The sequence below is a fragment of the Gymnoscopelus microlampas genome, assembly GCF_963454915.1.
Source record: "Gymnoscopelus microlampas genome assembly, chromosome: 8".
Taxonomy (NCBI): domain Eukaryota; kingdom Metazoa; phylum Chordata; class Actinopteri; order Myctophiformes; family Myctophidae; genus Gymnoscopelus; species Gymnoscopelus microlampas.
In genome coordinates this window covers 6,088,830-6,107,855 of record NC_139945.1, presented here as the reverse complement: position 1 = coordinate 6,107,855, position 19,026 = coordinate 6,088,830, and the positions used below count along the sequence as shown (strand labels likewise).

Here is a 19,026-nt window from a genome sequence, read left to right as displayed (position 1 = left end):
TCAGTGTGGAGATGCCAAAGGTCAGGGTAAATAGGGGGTGTGACACAAACCTAACAGGCCCGGCTAGCTCAGTCGGTAGAGCATGAGACTCTTAATCTCAGGGTCGTGGGTTCGAGCCCCACGTTGGGCGCAGGCTTTTAAAGATAGAGGAATCCCTCTCACACACAACCAACCTGTCGGCGTTGACTATGAAGACAGACTGTGTGGCAGCAATATTTGTGAACTATTGCAATAAAAGTAGGTTAGCCAATGGAATACAACCACCCTAAGGACCCTAGGGTGTCCCTAATTGAGTGTCCCGAGTAGACCTCTAGACCTACTGCACATTATAAACAGAGCTGCTACCTTTTTTTGTATACTATTGAAATAGTTTTGAGAAAAGAATGCTGCTATTTGTCCCAAAGTGACTGCAAAAGATTGCTGCTATTTGTCTCAAAAATCTTTATACCCTGTACATATAACATGTAATATGTATATAACGCAATGTGACATAGCTCTGTTTACACAATGCTGTACCCTCTCCAACTGTATATACTATCCCCATTTTCAACTTTTTTATATTATATTTTGACACTTGCTTTGGCAATGTAAACGTATGTTTTCTCATGCCAATAAAGCTCCTTTGAATTGAAATTGGCAGGCATACCTTCTTTGTTAAGGACAAGAGCATGAGAGGAAAAAGTGTGGGATGGAGGGTGCATGTCAAGAAAGAAGCAGTGATAATTTGAGGTTGAGAGAAGGCATCTTTAGGGAGCGATTAAACTGCCTGGGCTCTCTGACACCTCCAAGGTTAGATTTAACATGAGGAGGTGACAGAGAGAGGAGGGAAGTGGTGGTGGTGGTGGTGGTGGTGGTGGTGGGGGCATATGGGATGGAAGGAGACATAATGACGGAGTGATGAAAGAAAGACCAGAGGATTCTACGTGAACTCTAACTGAGTGAAGTAACATGAGTAACGAAAGGACATATATGATCGGTTGTTGGTTCCAAAGTGTTTGTCTTTTCTTTTAGTTTCTGTTTTTGTTTCTTGTTTGTCTTGTGGGTCCAGTTCATTTTCATTTTATTTTCTTATTTCTTTGTGTTTATTGTATGTGTGTGTACAAAAATGTAATACAAATTCCAAGTGACAAAAAAAAAAAAAAAGAAAGACCAGAGGGAGGAATGGAGGTTATTTACCAATGACAATGGCATTTTTCCCTAAGTCATTTGTATACAAAAAGTAGCTTCTGCTTCTACCCCATCAAGTGAAACTGTGCTTCCTTAGGCCTGATAGCTCTGAGGGGGGTTAGCTTAGCTTTGAGAACCACAAACAACATGCAGTATCAACAACTGTTCAGCGGGGGGGGGGCTTGATTAATGCTTGTTGAAAGGGGAGCCGCAACTATTTATACAGGTCAGCGTGTCAGTCCTGCAGGTGCTTTGCTTTAGATGTGTGCAGTGGTGGAAAGTAACTAAGTACATTTACTTAAGTACTGTACTTAAGTAAAATGTTGCGGTATTTGTACTTTACTTGAGTATTTCCAATTTACAATACTTATTTAACTTCTACTCCACTACATCTCAGAGGCAAATATTGTACTTTTACTCCACTACAATTATTTGAAAACTTTAGTTACTAGTTACTTTTCAGATATAAATTATTACATTATAAAACATACATTAACCACTTTAACCCTATTTTATACCAAGGCTATTTGAAAATAGCCGATCGACAAGCTCACAACGCGTCGCATCGCGACGCGTTGTGAGCTTGTAGATCTGCTATTTTCAAATATTTAGTACTTTAGTACATTTTCATGCCAATACTTTTGAACTTTTACTACTTTTAAGTACATTTTGAATTCTGGACTTTTACTTGTAACAGAGTATTTTTATATTGCAGTATTGGTACTTTTACTTAAGTAGAGAATTTGAGTACTTTTTCCACCACTGTGTGTGTGTGTGTGTGTGTGTGTGTGTGTGTGTGTGTGTGTGTGTGTGTGTGTGTGTTTCATGGTCAAACTAGAGGGGCAGATGTAAGAAGGGGGGCTCAACTCAAAGCCAATAAGGATGGGAACCAGAGAGTGCTGGTTACACATCTCACCCACTCAGAACGGGGCGCGGTGTGTTTACCTTCTGTATGACCTGTCTGAGGTCAGCAGAGTCCAGACGGCCCAGAGGTTTACCGTGAGGAGGCAGGGCCTGACCCGGAGCCATCACTGAGCCTTCTGACGCTCCCCACGTCACGTAGAAACCATCTAGAGAGAGACCACACACACACACACACACACACACACACACACACACACAGTATTACCATACGTGTGAGGGCATCAACATTTTAGGACGGCAAATGTATGAATGGCATTTTTTTTCAATTTCTTGCCTTTTTAACCGTAACCCTGAAACCGAAAATATCATCTATTGTACAAGCTCACAACGTGTTGTGCTGTGACACGTTGGAAATTTGTAAATCAGCTACTTTAAACCAAGTATAAAATACCTGAGTATTAACCAGGAATAATTATTACCCTAACCCCTAAACCTTACCTCTAAATGTCTAACCCTAAGCCCAACCGGACCATTTTCCTATATAAGCTGTCTTCAATTACAAGCAAATACAACTTTTTGTTCCTGAGGTATCCCAGCTGCCTAATGAAGGTCAGTGTGACCGAAACGTTTTGCTTGTAAGTGAAGACAGTGTGCAGGTTCTCTTTTTTTCCTGTCTCATGCATTGACTCCTCCTACGAATACATCATTTGAAGTATGTGTGCAAAAGGACCTTTGTACCTAGTTGTAAGCTAAAATATTTGATGAACATAAAAAAGGACCAGGAAAATTGTCACAACACAAGACACACAAACACAATCCAAATCACAGTGACATATAAAAAAAAATGGAAATGAGCTTCATAAAAATGCTGCCTTCTGGTTAGATGAAAACAAACAAGACAATCACTAAAGATATGCTTCATCTATTCGCTAGATCAGCCAATTTGGAGAGAACAATATGAACTGTCTCCAGGATGACTGTCATATCAGGCAAGACTCCCATGTCGTTGCTGTCGGGCAGAAACTCGTATCTCCACATTTCAACTTTGTGGTACAAGAGCATTTTACATCTTCTAAAAGCACACTTTTGGCCAGAATTAAGTTTGTCATTTCTAGACCGAAATTAGCCTATATCTACAAGCTGGTAGATCGGCTATTTTAGGTGCGCAACACCGCGCTCAACTAAGTATAATGAAGCCGTTACTGGAGATGTGGCATGGAACATGGATTTCTACACAGAGGGCACATTTTTCAACATAAAATACTGCATTCAAGTTCAGGAGAGTTTGGAAACGGCAATTCTCTTGAATGCTGCCTTCGGGTATGGCATGGAAAGGAGGCATTTAATTCACCATAGTAAATGCTGAATTCATGGTATGGAGAGGGGGCACTTTTTACAGATGATGTTTATTGTCTGTTTTTGTTGCATGTACTGCACTTCATTTTAGAAATGGTATTGTTTTACATGTTATCATCATGTTGTGAACAGGGCGTCCTTGAAAAAGAGAGCTTTGTGAGCCCTCAACGGTCTCCCCTGAATAAAACATGTAGGTGTTTGTCGTGTCATGTTTACCGGTCATGTTGTCCAGGGCATCAGAACTCCAGTCTCCTCTGATGACGGAGGCCAGGATGTTGTCAAAGGTGTGCAGGTCTTTGGACGACACCAGTCTGTCTCTGAACAGACGCCTGGCCTCGTACGCCACCACCTCCAACACGCTGTCTGTCACGTTGGATTGAGCTGGAGACACAGGGGGGGGGGCAGAGATGGAGAGAGAGAAGGGAGAGATAGAGAGAATAAGATTCAATACAGCAGCTGTTACTGAGCACTCACTTTAATCAAGTTAACCCATTGAGACCTGAAGCCGATTCTACATGTCTCCTAAATCCCAACAGTATTCTGAAAAACGTATGTTTCTATATCAGTGGTGCTCAACCTTTTTCATGTCAAGGACCCCCAAAATGATGTGTATTTGGCCGCGGACCCCCATCAAAATATTTAGTTCCAGGGACCCCCCAGAAGCAATGATTTGAGTTAAAAATGCTCGCTTTCAAAGTATTTATATTCAAAGATTTGCACACATTTTCACAATTTTTCAAAAATAGCAGATCTACAAGCTCATAGTGCGGCACTTGGTGCCGCGCTATGAGCTTGTATATCTGCTATTTTTGAATAGCCCAAAGTGTAAAATAATGCTTTTTAGCTCAAATCTAAAAATGACACAGTTCCAGGTCTTAATGGGTTAAGAGGAAAGCGCGCACACACACACACACACACACACACACACGATGCGATATATCAGAATTATGTTTCGAATTTCACTGTTTTCTTCAACTCTCGTTCATTTAACACAAGTCTGATTGATTTAAAGTGCCCAATTCATACTAAGTGTAACTAAATGAGTCAGGGGACTGTTGTGTAATGTGGCAGAAGGATTGAATTGAATACAGGCCTCAGGAATCAGCTGAGCGCCGCTACTTAAAAAAGAAGAGAGAATAGGAAAAAAAAAAAAGAAGTGTCCTCCTTCATTAAAGTAGACCCGAAAGCCAGCTGTGCTCACAATTTGTGTTAATACATTGAGCCAGACTGTGTTCACTAGCAGCGACAAAGCAACTGGCTACGAGTCATTTTCAACATGACGATACAGACCTGACACTAGTAGCTGTGGGAGACAAGCTACAAAAGATACAAAAACGTTGTGTTGACCACAACTTTTTTCAGCACTCCAATGACACAGAGTATCAATCAATCATATGGATTTGTTTCACCATTTCTATTCCCCTTCTCTCTCCACACAATTCCTATATTTTCCTTTCTATTTGTCTTACTCATCGTTCCCACACACAGACGCACGCTTGATGACGTCAACAAGCGCGTTGAGCAAACACTTCAAAGGCAACTTGGCGACAGTGTAGCTGACCACGCTTGTAGATCTGCTATTTTCATTGTTTTTGCACAACACTGTTGTAGAACATAGGGCTTAAGTGGTTCATCAGACTAATTTTGATGTAGTTGATTTAATATTAAAACATATATAATTCATATAATTACTAGAATAATTGATTCGATTGAAAAGACAATACTTGATAGTTTGAGGCCTAACTGTGACACCTTCCTAAGTCCATTCTCCCTGCAACCTCAGCTCACGTTTGGTTGAACGTTACGTGTCTAGCTTTTCTGTTCACACATCAATTCACTGGTTCTTTGGATACATTTGTCTTTCCCTGCTTGTACTATAACTTCATTTTTCACTTTATTCTTCACTTTGTGATTCTCCTTGTATTTTTTTATGGCAAGATGACTATTTGCCACAGGGATCAACACACTGCTCTGATGTGTAGGATTGATCCTGCAACTTTAAACTTGGGCAAACACACGCGCACACACGCACACACACACACACACACGCACGCACACACACACACACACACACACACACACACACACACACACACACACACACACACACACACACACAGAGATAATGGCGTGCAGTGGCATCACAGAGAAGACATTTGAGAGTTAAAAGAATCTATGGAGTGTAAACTATATGAGGTCTACTCTGCATGACACATCGTATCTACACAAGTCATGAACATATACGACCGCACACAATTGTTCTCACAACACAAACACACAATGAATAATTGAGAAGACAGAGAAAGAAGAGGTCGTTACATACCCAGTGGAAGATAAGCAGCAAAGGGAAAGGAAAAAGAGCAAGGAAAAGAAAAATATGATGAGCACAGGAGAAAAAAAAATAAGTTTGCTCGCTGACGCGTTTAATTAACCCATTAAGACCTGGAACGCATCTGTGTCACTTTAGATTTCTTTGGCTATTCAAAAACAGCAGATATACAAGCGCATAGCGCGGCACAGAGTGCCGCGCTATGTATATCGTGAAAATATGTGCTATTTTTGTAAAATCGTGAAAATATGTGCTATTTTTGTAAAATCGTGAAAATTTGTGCAAATCTTTGAATATATATGTATTTTTTAAAGCGTAAGGATTTAGAAAACATTTTTTTCATCGGCCTCAGGTCTTAATGGGTTAAAATAAATGATTGGACCCACTATCACTGTGTCAACACATTGCAAGAGGGGGGAGAGGAGAGGAGTGGAGCGACAGGCGGAGGAGAGGATGATGAAAGAGGGGTAGAGAGACAAGTGACAGAGGGAAGGGAGAGAGGGGAGAGAGAGAGAGAGAGAGAGGATCCAACAGAAGGGAAGGTGATGCGAGTTGGAGACGGGGGGGACTCCCAAGGTAAGAAGTGAAAAGAAGACATCTGCTGCCGTCCCTTTGATTGTGGCACACTGTGGTGGGATGGGATTTTACACCAGGATACTGAGGCAGCAACTTTTATGAAGATGAGGTCTGTGTGTGTGTGCGTGTGTGTGTGTGTGTGTGTGTGTGTGTCCCAACACTCCCTGCTGACAGCCTGTAGTATAGGAGTATGTGCAATGACAAATATCACCCTCCTCGTCCAAATAAAATACAACTCTGTGATAAATAGAGCAAATATGCAATTATATTGGGGACGTTTAATTAGGGTTGAGTACCGTTGAACTTTGAACCGATACAGTACGGTACCTGGAATTTGAAACGGTACCAAAAACGGTACCAATGTCGGTACTTAAACTTTTTTGGTAGGGGTATTTTACACTACACCGTAATAACAAATGTTCAGTTCAACACGGGCCGATAGGCCTACTGTATGTCTATTGACAAATAGCAATTGCACCGTAATACACGAAAAATAAACATGAATAAAATAGGCTACAATATGCAATTATTATCAAGGATTTCCATTACAAAGATGATCACAAAAGGTACAGCAGGCCTGGCTATTGCAGGTGCACAAGCTTAATTATCAAAGAAGCACAGTAGGTTAGACAGCATTGCAGGCAGATACTGTAGATGCGAACAAGTCTTCCTGCACAAGTTATTGAGTCATTTCAAAATTGTGAAAACAATAGCAAAGAAAGTTAACAACTCAAATAATGTTCAAACAAGTGGAACCAAAAGCCCACATCCTCCTCCGTCGATTATAGTCTACTACAGCAAGAGACAATGGGGCTTGCACTTGAAAATGTCTATAATGTCTACATTAAAGGGATCGTTCAACCAAAAACAAGAATAAATATGACTTGACAGTCATATTATTAGCATCTGCATGCTGTATTGTGTGTGTGCGGATGACTACGTCTGAGCCTGTTTCTAGAGCAGCTTGGCAGCTGCTAAAAAAACACATTTTTTTCCTATCGATTAGCCACCCCATGGAGACTTGAATTCAAGGATGTTTTTTTGGTTTTGATCACATTCCTAAGCCAATAATTTGATGACCAGCGGACCGGTAGGCAGTGGTTCCGGTAGGAGACACAAAGGAAACTCTTTGTGTCTCCTGCCGGTCATCAAATGATTGGCTTAGGAATGCGACAAAACCAAAAAATATCCATGAATTCAAGGCTTCATGGGGTGGCTAAAAATCATTTTGGGGGTGAACTATCCCTTTAAATCTCTCTCAAATGCTAGGAGACAGAACCTTTTTGGTGACTCATTGTGTTTATGTAGCCTACTGAGGTGTTGTTGAGGGCGTGAATTGCCCACTTGCCCACCCCAGTCATCTTTTGTTAACCAATGAGTGACCGCAGCTCTAAACATACATTTGCATGCAGTTTGTGATGGTCCGTCAGTGGCGTGGACATGTTGGGGGAAGGTGACTTACTTGATGCCCGAGTGCCCGTCCATATGTCATTAACCCATTAAAACCGGGAACGGAAATCTGTGTAACCACTTAAACCATTATTTATTTATACATTAGCTATTGTAGATCTGCTATTTTTGAAAAATCATTTGTGCAAATCTTTGAATATGTATATTTTTAAAGCAAACATTTTTAACTAACATCTTTGCTGAAAAAGTTTGAGAACCACTGATTATAGCAACATGAGTTAAAAAGAAATAGCCAAAGTATAAGATAATGGTTAAAGTGGTTAAAATCTAAAATGACAGATGCTTTCCCGGTCTTAATGGGTTAAGCAGAGACGTCGGCTTATTATTAGTATGTTTTCGGTCTGTCTTTCAGCAGAGGGGCAGTGGTGTGTTCTAGATTTCTTTCAGCAGCGGGGCAAGGGCTCAACTGGGCGGGACGCTTCTGTGTCTGACTCAATAAAGTGTAGCCTAGTCCCACTTTAGATCACATTCAGCTGGCCATGTTACTTTTCTTTCCCCATCAGTGAAGTATGATGGTGCGTGCAGGTTGCCCCGTTTACTCATTTCCGGTCCCTCGCTTTCTTTCAATGGTACTGAAATGTGGTACCGTTTGTTTTTAAGTGTACCGGTACTCTGTAGTACCGACATAATTCGGTCGGTACCACTACAAGTACCGAATTTGGTGCTCAATATAGTATACAGTTTTTGTTAGGTAGAAGAGGAGGAGGGACGCTGAGGCACAGAAAGACCATCAGCAGCTGTGTGTGTGTGTGTGTCTGTGTCTGTGTCTGTGTCTGTGTGTCTGTGTGTGTCTGTGTCTGTGTCTGTGTCTGTGTCTGTGTGTCTGTGTGTCTGTGTGTGTCTGTGTCTGTGTCTGTGTGTGTGTGTGTGTGTGTGTGTGTGTGTGTGTGTGTGTGTGTGTGTGTGTGTGTGTGCGTGTGCACGTTACCTGCAGTCAGGTTGTATCGCAGCAGGCTGAGCACCCACTGTGTGAGGATGCAGGGGGTGAACAGGTAGTGGTTGTGGTCGTCTACTGTAAACCTGGCCTTCACCTGAGAAGAACACACACACACGGACACGCACACGCACACACGCACACGCGCACACACACACGCACACACACACACACACACACACACACACACACACACACACACACACACACACACACACACACACACACACACACACACACACACACACACACACACACACACACACACACACACACACACACACAGTGACAAATGAGTGACAAATGAACCCTCTTCATTCTTGACACACACAACGCACGCACGCACGCACGCCCGCACGCACGCACGCACACGCTTATAATACGCAAATATGCACTATTATCCTGGTTCTTGCAAGCTAGTTTTCTAATTCAATGCGACACACACTGTTTAAACAACTTTTTATTCCCTTTAATGTCATTTATTTAAATCATTTTGGTAGCACTTTATAATAACTATAAACAATTAAGCATTAGTTAAATGCTTTATAAGGCATAGATGGTCCTGACTTTAGATGGGCTCACACAAAATACTTAACTAAACGACTAGTAACTACCTTAATAAATCACACGTTTGAGTATGAATAAGTGTTTATAAATGTGCATTAACACACTCACTTACCACGTCTAAATCCTTATATGAACAAAACAGTGTATAGACTTATTCATACTTGTGATTTTTTAAGGTAGTTACCAGTCGTCCGTTAAGTATCTTGTGTGTGCCCAGCTAGAGTCAGGACTATCCCTATGCCTTATAAAGCATTTATAAATGGAATAGAAGCAGTGAATATGTCAGTACAATCATTAAGCACATTAACGATTAGGTTATTAATATGGAACTAATGCTAAATAGTGTAAAGTTGCAATGTGTATAGCTGTGTTCACTAATACTTAGTAATGAATGAATAATGCTTGAATTCGTATTTACTAATGATTAACTAATGCTTAATAGTGTATAGTTATTATAAAGTGCTACTGTCCTCATGCCAATAAAGCCCCTTTGAATTACATGTGTGTGTGTGTGTGTGTGTGTGTGTGTGTGTGCGTATGGGATGTGTGTGTGAGTGATTCCTGTGTCTTTAAAAGTCTGCGCCCAACGTGGGGCTCGAACCCACGACCCTGAGATTAAGAGTCTCATGCTCTACCGACTGAGCTAGCCGGGCCTGTTGGTATACATCCCCCATTTGGTCTGAGCTTTGTCACATTCACACTGAAGTGTGAAGTTTTTACACACACTCACACCCCCACACACAATGTATTATACATACATAGAGTCCATAGAGTCAGTAGTAATGTATTATAACTGTCCATAGAGTCAGTAGTAATGTGATGCATTGATGCAATCCATTGAAAGAATCACAGATGCAATTGGAATATTAATTTACCTCAAAAAAGCTTTTGACACTATCTATCACAACATATTAATAAACAAACTGGAGAAAATTGGTATTAGAGGCATTGCAGTAGACTGGATTAAAACAAAGTTATTTGGACAGACGTCAACAGTTTGTGAAGCTGGGCAAATACAGCTCAAATCATTTGGACATTGCTTGTGGCGTCTCCCAGGGGTCAGTATTGGGGCCCAAACTTTTTATTCTTCACATCAATGATATTTGCCAAGTTTCTAAGCTGCTGTCACTGGTACTTTTTGCAGTTGACACAAATGTTTTTTGCTCTGTGGATTATCCAGATGATAATATAAAATAATTTGGAATAAACAGGGATTTATTTTTCAAATGCAGTGTTTACACATGTTTTTCAGACTGGATAAAACTGTTTTTTTTTTTATTGATCATATCGACATCGGTTATATTGGTTATCGGCCATAACAGCAATATATCATATCGGATATCGATATCGGCCAAAATGTCACATCGGTGCATCCCTAGTGCATTCTACCTGTTCATAGACCCAGTGACTGTATTATAAGTGCATTCTACCTGTTCATAGACCCAGTGACTGTAGTATAAGTGCATTCTACCTGTTCATAGACCCAGTGACTGTATTATAAGTGCATTCTACCTGTTCATAGACCCAGTGACTGTAGTATAAGTGCAGTCTACCTGTTCATAGACCCAGTGACTGTATTATAAGTGCATTCTACCTGTTCATAGACCCAGTGACTGTATTATAAGTGCATTCTACCTGTTCATAGACCCAGTGACTGTAGTATAAGTGCATTCTACCTGTTCATAGACCCAGTGACTGTATTATAAGTGCATTCTACCTGTTCATAGACCCAGTGACTGTATTATAAGTGCATTCTACATGTTCATAGACCCAGTGACTGTATTATAAGTGCATTCTACATGTTCATAGACCCAGTGACTGTATTATAAGTGCATTCTACCTGTTCATAGACCCAGTGACTGTATTATAAGTGCATTCTACCTGTTCATAGACCCAGTGACTGTATTATAAGTGCATTCTACCTGTTCATAGACCCAGTGACTGTATTATAAGTGCATTCTACCTGTTCATAGACCCAGTGACTGTATTATAAGTGCATTCTACCTGTTCATAGACCCAGTGACTGTATTATAAGTGCATTCTACCTGTTCATAGACCCAGTGACTGTATTATAAGTGCATTCTACCTGTTCATAGACCCAGTGACTGTATTATAAGTGCATTCTACATGTTCATAGACCCAGTGACTGTATTATAAGTGCATTCTACCTGTTCATAGACCCAGTGACTGTATTATAAGTGCATTCTACCTGTTCATAGACCCAGTGACTGTATTATAAGTGCATTCTACCTGTTCATAGACCCAGTGACTGTATTATAAGTGCATTCTACCTGTTCATAGACCCAGTGACTGTATTATAAGTGCATTCTACCTGTTCATAGACCCAGTGACTGTATTATAAGTGCATTCTACCTGTTCATAGACCCAGTGACTGTATTATAAGTGCATTCTACCTGTTCATAGACCTGCACCATAGAGCCAGCCAGCTGCTGGGTTTTCCTCACGCTGGCCCAGGATGCCTCGCTGCCCAGGCTGTGCTGCAGGACTGGATGAAGGTACGCCGAGTAGATAGTCTGCAGCTGTTCCCTGTCTGGATAACTAGACACAGAGGAAGAGGAACACAGCAAGAGACGAACAGAGAGAGAGAGAGAGGGGGGAGGGAGAGAGCGAGAGAGAGATGAGTTATGACGACAGACAGAGAAAAGGGAAGTATTGCATAATTATCTCTCAGATGGAGGTACTGCTACTCCACAGAAAGTTCCAGCTTATTATTTGTTTGGACCAGTGGTGGAAAGTAACTAAGTACATTTACTCAAGTACTGTACTTAAGTACAATGTTGAGGCATTTGTACTTTACTTGATTATTTCCAATTTCTAATACTTTTACTTCTACTCCACTACATCTCAGAGGCAAATATTGTACTTTTACTCCACTACAATTATTGGAAAACTTTAGCTACTAGTTACTTTTCATATATAAATGATTATATTATAAAATATATATTAACCACTTTAGCCCTATTTTATACATAGGCTATTTTCAAATATTTTAGTACTTTTACTTTTGGTACTTTAAGTACATTTTGATGCCAAAACTTTTGTACTTTTACTCAAGTACATTTTTCATTCTGGACTTTTACTTGTAAGTATTTTCATTTTGCAGTATTGGTACTTTTACTTAAGTAAAGAATTTGAGTACTTTTTCCACCACTGGTTTGGACTGACATTATGATCATTTCATCCAACAAAAATCTGTTCAATCTGTATATTGAACAGATTATATACACACATATATTTTCAATCCAACCAATTGCCTGTATATGCCAGCCACCCGCCAATAAGAAACAGAGTGCCAGCAAGCTTTCTGCAAAAGTTATTTATTTGACCTGGCCAGACTGAGTTTTTGATATACTTGTAGAATGTGGGTTAGGGTGCAATTGTAAGTATAAATGGGATAAGGTGAATGACTGCATACTCACTCTATGGTGCAAATGCGCACTATGGAGGAAAAGCGTGTGGTGAGCGTGTGTCGGCCCATGGCGCCCCCTGCTGACATGGAGGCCACCACCTGGATGTTCTCCAAACCCACCCACTCCAGGTTCTCATCGTAGAAACCCTGGTACGTCAACACCTGGAAAACAGAGACAGAGCCAGAGGGACAGACAGACAGACAGACAGAGGGAGAAGGAGCTGCATTATTGTACACCAATTAAATAAACTGCACTGCGACAGTTAGCCCTGGTCCAGAGCGTTAGTGAGTTCTCTCTAAAGCCCTGCCAGGCGCTGGGCTCTGCGCTTGTACAAGGAATTCCACTGTCCTGCGAGGGCTCCAACAGTAGTGAAAATAAACCAAACCATTTCGCTACACACCTAAACAAAGGCTGTTTTGTGTTGTTGAAAGTCTGTTCTCGGGGGTGGGAAGCCTCTCATCACCCCCACCTTCTCTGTATAATACACTTGTTGGCCATAAAAGAAAATATTTCACCGGAAGGAAAAATCTGGTCAATAGAAAAATTCCATTGACCAGATCTGTAGAGGACACTGTGGAGCAACCGAAAACATCTTTTCTGGCCAAAAAGTGTATTATACAGAGAAGGTGGGGTGCTGAGAGCCTTCCCACCTCCGAGAACAGACTTTCAACAACACAAAACAGCCTTTGTTTAGGTGTGTAGCGTAATCGTTACTGTTGGAGCCCTCGTAGGGCAGTGGAATTCCTTGTACAAGCGCAGAGCCCAGAGCCTGGCAGGGCGTTAGAGCATTGGTTCTCAAAGTGGGGTCCGGGGACCCCCAGGGGTCCTTGAGGGAGTTCCAGGGGGTCCCCAGCTAAATGATAGATTAGGCACCAAATGGACCCTTAAGGGTCTGTAACTCTGAGAGTGTACAAATGGAACCAAATTTGAAACCATTTGGTTCCATTTGTACACTCTCAGAGTTAAATTGACATAGATTTTACAATATAAATTGCGGTCCAAGTGATAGAAATGCCATTAAATGGGGGTCTGTAGCCCTAATGAATGTCAAACTGGGGGGTCCTTGAAATTAAAATGGTTGAGAATCACTGCTAGAGCCGGACAAAATCTTCTCTTATGGGGTCCCTGGCATATCTTTTGAAATGGGGGTCCGCGGGCTAATAAGTGTCAATTTGGGGGTCCTTGACATGAAAAAGTTTGAGAACCACTGCGTTAGAGAGAACTCACTAACGCTCTGGACCAGGGTTATGCGACAGTGGCTCAGGAGGTGGAGCAGCCGTTTGGGAAACGGAAGTTTCCTGGTTTGATTACCGGGCTCCTCCTGTGTTAGTGTTGAAGGGTCCTTGAGCAAGACACTGAGCCCCTTACTGCTCCCGATGAGCAGATTGGTGCCTTGCATGGTTCCACTGCCATCGGTGTGTGAATGTGACAACACATGTGATTCTATCATAGTAGAGGCGTGGCACTGTAAGTAGGTACCTTGCACGGTTTCCTCTGCTGTATGTGTGTGAAAGGGTGAATGTAATGCACCATTTATTTATTTACCATTTTAGTAAATGATAATGGAATCATCAATGCTATTGTTTTGTGTCTGAAAACTGAGCTTATGGCATTACTCCATGTTGTTTTGTATGGCTTTAGGAGAACCAGTGTGACAAGTGTGTCTAAACCCTGACCCTTGATATATTGCACTTTTACCTTAGCGCTAGGTATACTCTTAGTTGCTTGTTTTAGAAGAGAATGCACTTAAAACCTCTGGTGATTAGTAGTTTTCTTGCCTACCTATGTTGAATGCACTTATTGTAAGTCGCTTTGGATAAAAGCGCCTGCTAAATGACTGTAATGTAATGTAATGTAAATCTTTGTAGACATTTCGGAAATTAAAACTGTGCTCGCCCGCCTCAATGGCTCATGCTGTTCAGTCACTTTTATAGGTGTGTGTGGACCATGTATTCTATCCACTATCCTCTACATTACAAAAATAATAGAGGGTCTGCACTCAAATGTTGCTCATATCCACATTTATTCTTCCCTCAGGGGAGTAGTTATATTGCACATTGACGTTTTTAGCTAGGCTTTCCTCAGTGTGCTTAAATTGAGTTTATGTTTTTTTCTGCGTGTTATTTTTATGGCATGGGGAGAACTAGGGATCACATATTTTTTCAGTGAGTGCCTGGCTGTGACAAGTGTGTCTAAATCTTGGTTGACAAGTCACAATGTGCCACACACTGTGGCCCTTTCTGTTGTTGGCCTCCGGGTGCTGCCCGTACACATTACAAAGTGCTGGTGATGGCCTGCAGGGCAATCAAGGCCATGGCGGCCCCTGTACATTAAAGGCATGATCCAAACCTACACCCCTTCCCCACTCACTTAGATCACCTAACAACAGAGGTCTGTTGGAACCTTCCCTAACACACCCTGGACAACACTCCACACGTCCTAGACTCTCCTCTCTTCCATATTTTAGGCATGGCATTATAGTTGAAGATAATCAAAAGGTTTTAACCCATTAAGACCTAGAACTGTGTCATTTTTAGATTTGAGCTAAAAAGCATTATTTTACACTTTGGGCTATTCAAAAATAGTGAAAATGTGTGCAAATCTTTGAATATATATATTTTTAAAGTGAACATTTTTAACTCAAATCTTTGCTTCTGGGGGGTCCCTGGAACAACATAGTTTGATGGGGGTCCGCGGCCAAATACATATAATTTTGGGGGTCCTTGACATGAAAAAAGAGTGAGCACCACTGATATAGAAACATACGTTTTTCAGAAAACTGTTGAGATTTAGGAGACATGCAGAATCGGCTTCAGGTCTCAATGGGTTAAATGTATATACAATTTTGTTTGTATATTTATATATACAAGGTTTCTGCCGGACAGCGATGCTGATGATTATATTTGTACCTGCTGCAGGAAGGCGATGAGGTTGCTGGTGCCCCACTTGTCGGGTTTGGGCAGGTTGATGTCTTTGAGGTAGAGCACCAGGCTCTCACAGTCCTTGGGCCGGTAGGCCCGGCCCGTGTTGGAGCTCAGCTGGATGCACGTCTGGCTGAGCTTCTGCAGGACGTGGCGAGAAGACGTCTGGGCGCTGCAGTGGATGACCGCCACCTGGGTGGAGCGCAGCCGCGAGAAGGCGTAGCGCAGGAGCATGCTGAACAGGAGAGACAACAAGTACATTTACTTAAAGGGGAAATCCATAGTTAAATGACATAGTTAAATATTGAAAATGGGTGGATTTCCCCTTTAAGTAAAAAATTTGAGGTATTTGTATTGTACTTGAGTATTTTCCAATTTCCAATACTTTTACTTCTACTCCACTACATCTCAGAGGCAAACATTGTACTTTTACTCCACTACAATTATTTGAAAACTTTAGTTACTAGTTACTTTTCAGATATCAATTATGATATTATAAAACATACATTAACCACTTTAGCCCTATTTTGTACCTAGGCTTATACCTAGGAAAAAAATATTTTCTGCTTATTAAAGAGCCGGAGAGACAGGGAGACATCTGTTGCTGAAAAAACACTCTATAGCAATGATTACTATCAGAATATAGTATTTTAACAAAATACATTTTGTCTTAACCAAAACATATCACTTACCCTACCTTTAACTTTAAAATGCACAAATAAATGCATTTCCGGTTCATTTCCGGCGTCTTCAACATTTTGACACATTTATGTAGAATAGTTATCATAGAAAATACACCAGTACAAAATAACTTGTTAATTGAAAAGGGTACAATGGTTGAGCTTAACCGCTTAACCCTTTAAGACCTGGAACTGTGTCATTTTTAGATTTGAGCTAAAAAGCATTATTTTACACTTTGGGCTATTCAAAAATAGCAGATCTACAAGCTCATAGCGCGGCACCGAGTGCCGCGCTATGAGCTTGTAGATCTGCTATTTTTGAAAAATCGTGAAAATGTGTGCAAATCTTCTGAATATATATATTTTTAATATATTTTTAAGCGAACATTTTTAACTCAAATCTTTGCTTCTGGGGGGTCCCTGGAACAAAATATTTTGATGGGGGTCCGCGGCCAAATACATATAATTTTGGGGGTCCTTGACATGAAAAAGATTGAGCACCACTCATATAGAAACATACGTTTTTCAGAAAACTGTTGAGATTTAGGAGACATGTAGAATCGGCTTCAGGTCTCAATGAGTTAATTGAAAAGGGTACAATGGTTGAGCTTAACCGCTTAAAGCTGCAATCTGTTCAAGTTTCACGTCCTGCCCAGGATTCTAACAGGTGTATATAGTAATAAACATGGGCAAATTCTCCTTCTATAGCACTGCCACCAAGGAATGGAATAGTCTAACCCCATCCCTCAAAAAATGCAGTTCGCTGGGCTCATTCAAAACAGCCCTAAAAACTCATCTTTCTGGAGGCCTAAAGAGGACCTAGTACCAGTTTCCCTGTAGACAGACGACCCCCCCCCCCTCCCCCTTTTTTGTACACACTTTTTATTTTATTTTGATCATGTTTTGTTTTGTATATATTTCATTATTTTCTCATGACCTTTTTTGTACATAATGGTATATTTTTTTTTTCCCTCTGTATTCTTATGTTGATTTTTGAACTGTTTGGTTGCTACTATATATGTCTATGAAATTAATTCAAGGACCCCAATGGAAACAAGCCCGCAAGGACTTTTTTGGCCGGACCTTTTAGACAAAAGCATTATAAATGTAACTGTGTTGTTTTACATTCTTTTGCCTAATAAAAATTTCAATCAATCAAAAACACACACCCTTTTCCACAGCCCTCTGGTCCCACCACCATGAAGGGCTGTCTGTGCGGGGGGGCCAGCCAGAGGGCGAAGCAGTGCAGGCCTCGCTGCATGTCGGCCGTCTGGATGACGGGCAGGGTGTGGGGGTGGGACAGCTGCTCCAGACCCAGCCGGTCCGCCTCCCGCAGCGCGTAGGCACACAGGCGGCCCGCCTCGCCGTCGTAGTACGTGTCCAGAGGCTTCTGCTGGTCCGGAGGGCTCTCCCTGGCCCAGCTCAGCACCTGGACGGGGGGGGAAATAAAGTTAGTTTTTTTTGGCATTTTTCATTATTTGATTTATTTTTGGTAGTTTAACCCATTGAGACCTGAAGCCGATTCTACATGTCTCCTAAATCTCAACAGTTTTCTGAAAAACGTATGTTTCTATATCAGTGGTGCTCAATCTTTTTCATGTCAAGGACCACCCAAATGATATGTATTTGGCCGCGGACCCCCATCAAAATATTTTGTTCCAGGGACCCCCCAGAAGCAACGATTTGAGTTAAAAATGTTCGCTTTAAAAATATATATATTCAAAGATTTGCACACATTTTCACGATTTTTCAAAAATAGCAGATCTACAAGCTCATAGCGCGGCACCGAGCCCAAAGTGTAAAATAATGCTTTTAGCTTAAATCAAAAAATGACACAGTTCCAGGTCTTCATGGGTTAATTTGTTAAACTTTTATTTTCATTTTTTTGGGCCACATAACTCAGGAACCGTTGGCTCTGAACGAGTCTGAAGGCTACTTACTCTTATTGAATATGTTGGCCTTCCACATCAACGGTAATGTATAAATGAATTAATTAACAATATATCGTTAGTTAAATTGGCTACCGTAAATTGTATTAGAGCTGCAACGAATGAACATTTACATAATCAATTAATCTGTCCATTAGTTTTGTTTGACTTGTCAATTAATCCGTGTGACTGATTATTCATGTAATCTATGTGATTCATCTGGACCATAAAATGATGGTAAAAGGTAATAGAGTAGAAAACGACGCTCAATACCCAACATGAGTTATCTGAACCCAAACAGTCATCTTGAAAGTGTTTAACCCATCAGTCATTTATACATACTGTAACACACCTCACTAAACCAATGATTTGATCAATGTCAGTGATTGATTCGTTCTCTGTCAATACATTAATCTCTAGAGCAGTGGTTCTCGAAACCTTTTCATATCAAGGACCTTCAAATTAATATGTATTTGGCCCGCGGACCCCCATCTGAAAATATATTCTGCCAGGGACCCCCACACAAGATTTGCGTTGTTCAAATGTTTAAAAAAAAGATTCCCCATTTTCCAACCTTTTTCCAAGATTGTTTGAAAATAGCAGATCTACAAGCTCACAACGTGTCGCATAGCGACACGTTGTGAGCTTGTAGATCTGCTATTTTCAAATAGCCGATGTATAGGTTTAAAGTGGTTAACCTGATGCTGTATTAACTCATTTAGCTGGGGACCCCCTGAAAACAGGGAAACCCACCAGTGGCCCTATAGACTCTCTGCATCTGCAGTGAGTGGCGTTTAAGACCT

General features: G+C 41.1%; 1 protein-coding gene across 1 annotated transcript in view; it reads right to left on the bottom strand.

The window, feature by feature from the left end:
* Positions 1–19,026, bottom strand: part of dync2h1 (dynein cytoplasmic 2 heavy chain 1) — a 407,325-nt gene that overhangs the window by 297,535 nt on the left and 90,764 nt on the right. Inside the window, exons 47-53 of the mRNA XM_084065527.1 lie at positions 17,465–17,724; positions 15,604–15,850; positions 12,704–12,855; positions 11,678–11,822; positions 8,691–8,793; positions 3,604–3,768; positions 2,113–2,237 (exon numbers count right to left, since the gene is read on the bottom strand). Of these exons, the coding sequence (XP_083921653.1) occupies positions 2,113–2,237; positions 3,604–3,768; positions 8,691–8,793; positions 11,678–11,822; positions 12,704–12,855; positions 15,604–15,850; positions 17,465–17,724 (1,197 nt within the window). The remainder of the gene's footprint in view (positions 1–2,112; positions 2,238–3,603; positions 3,769–8,690; positions 8,794–11,677; positions 11,823–12,703; positions 12,856–15,603; positions 15,851–17,464; positions 17,725–19,026) is intronic.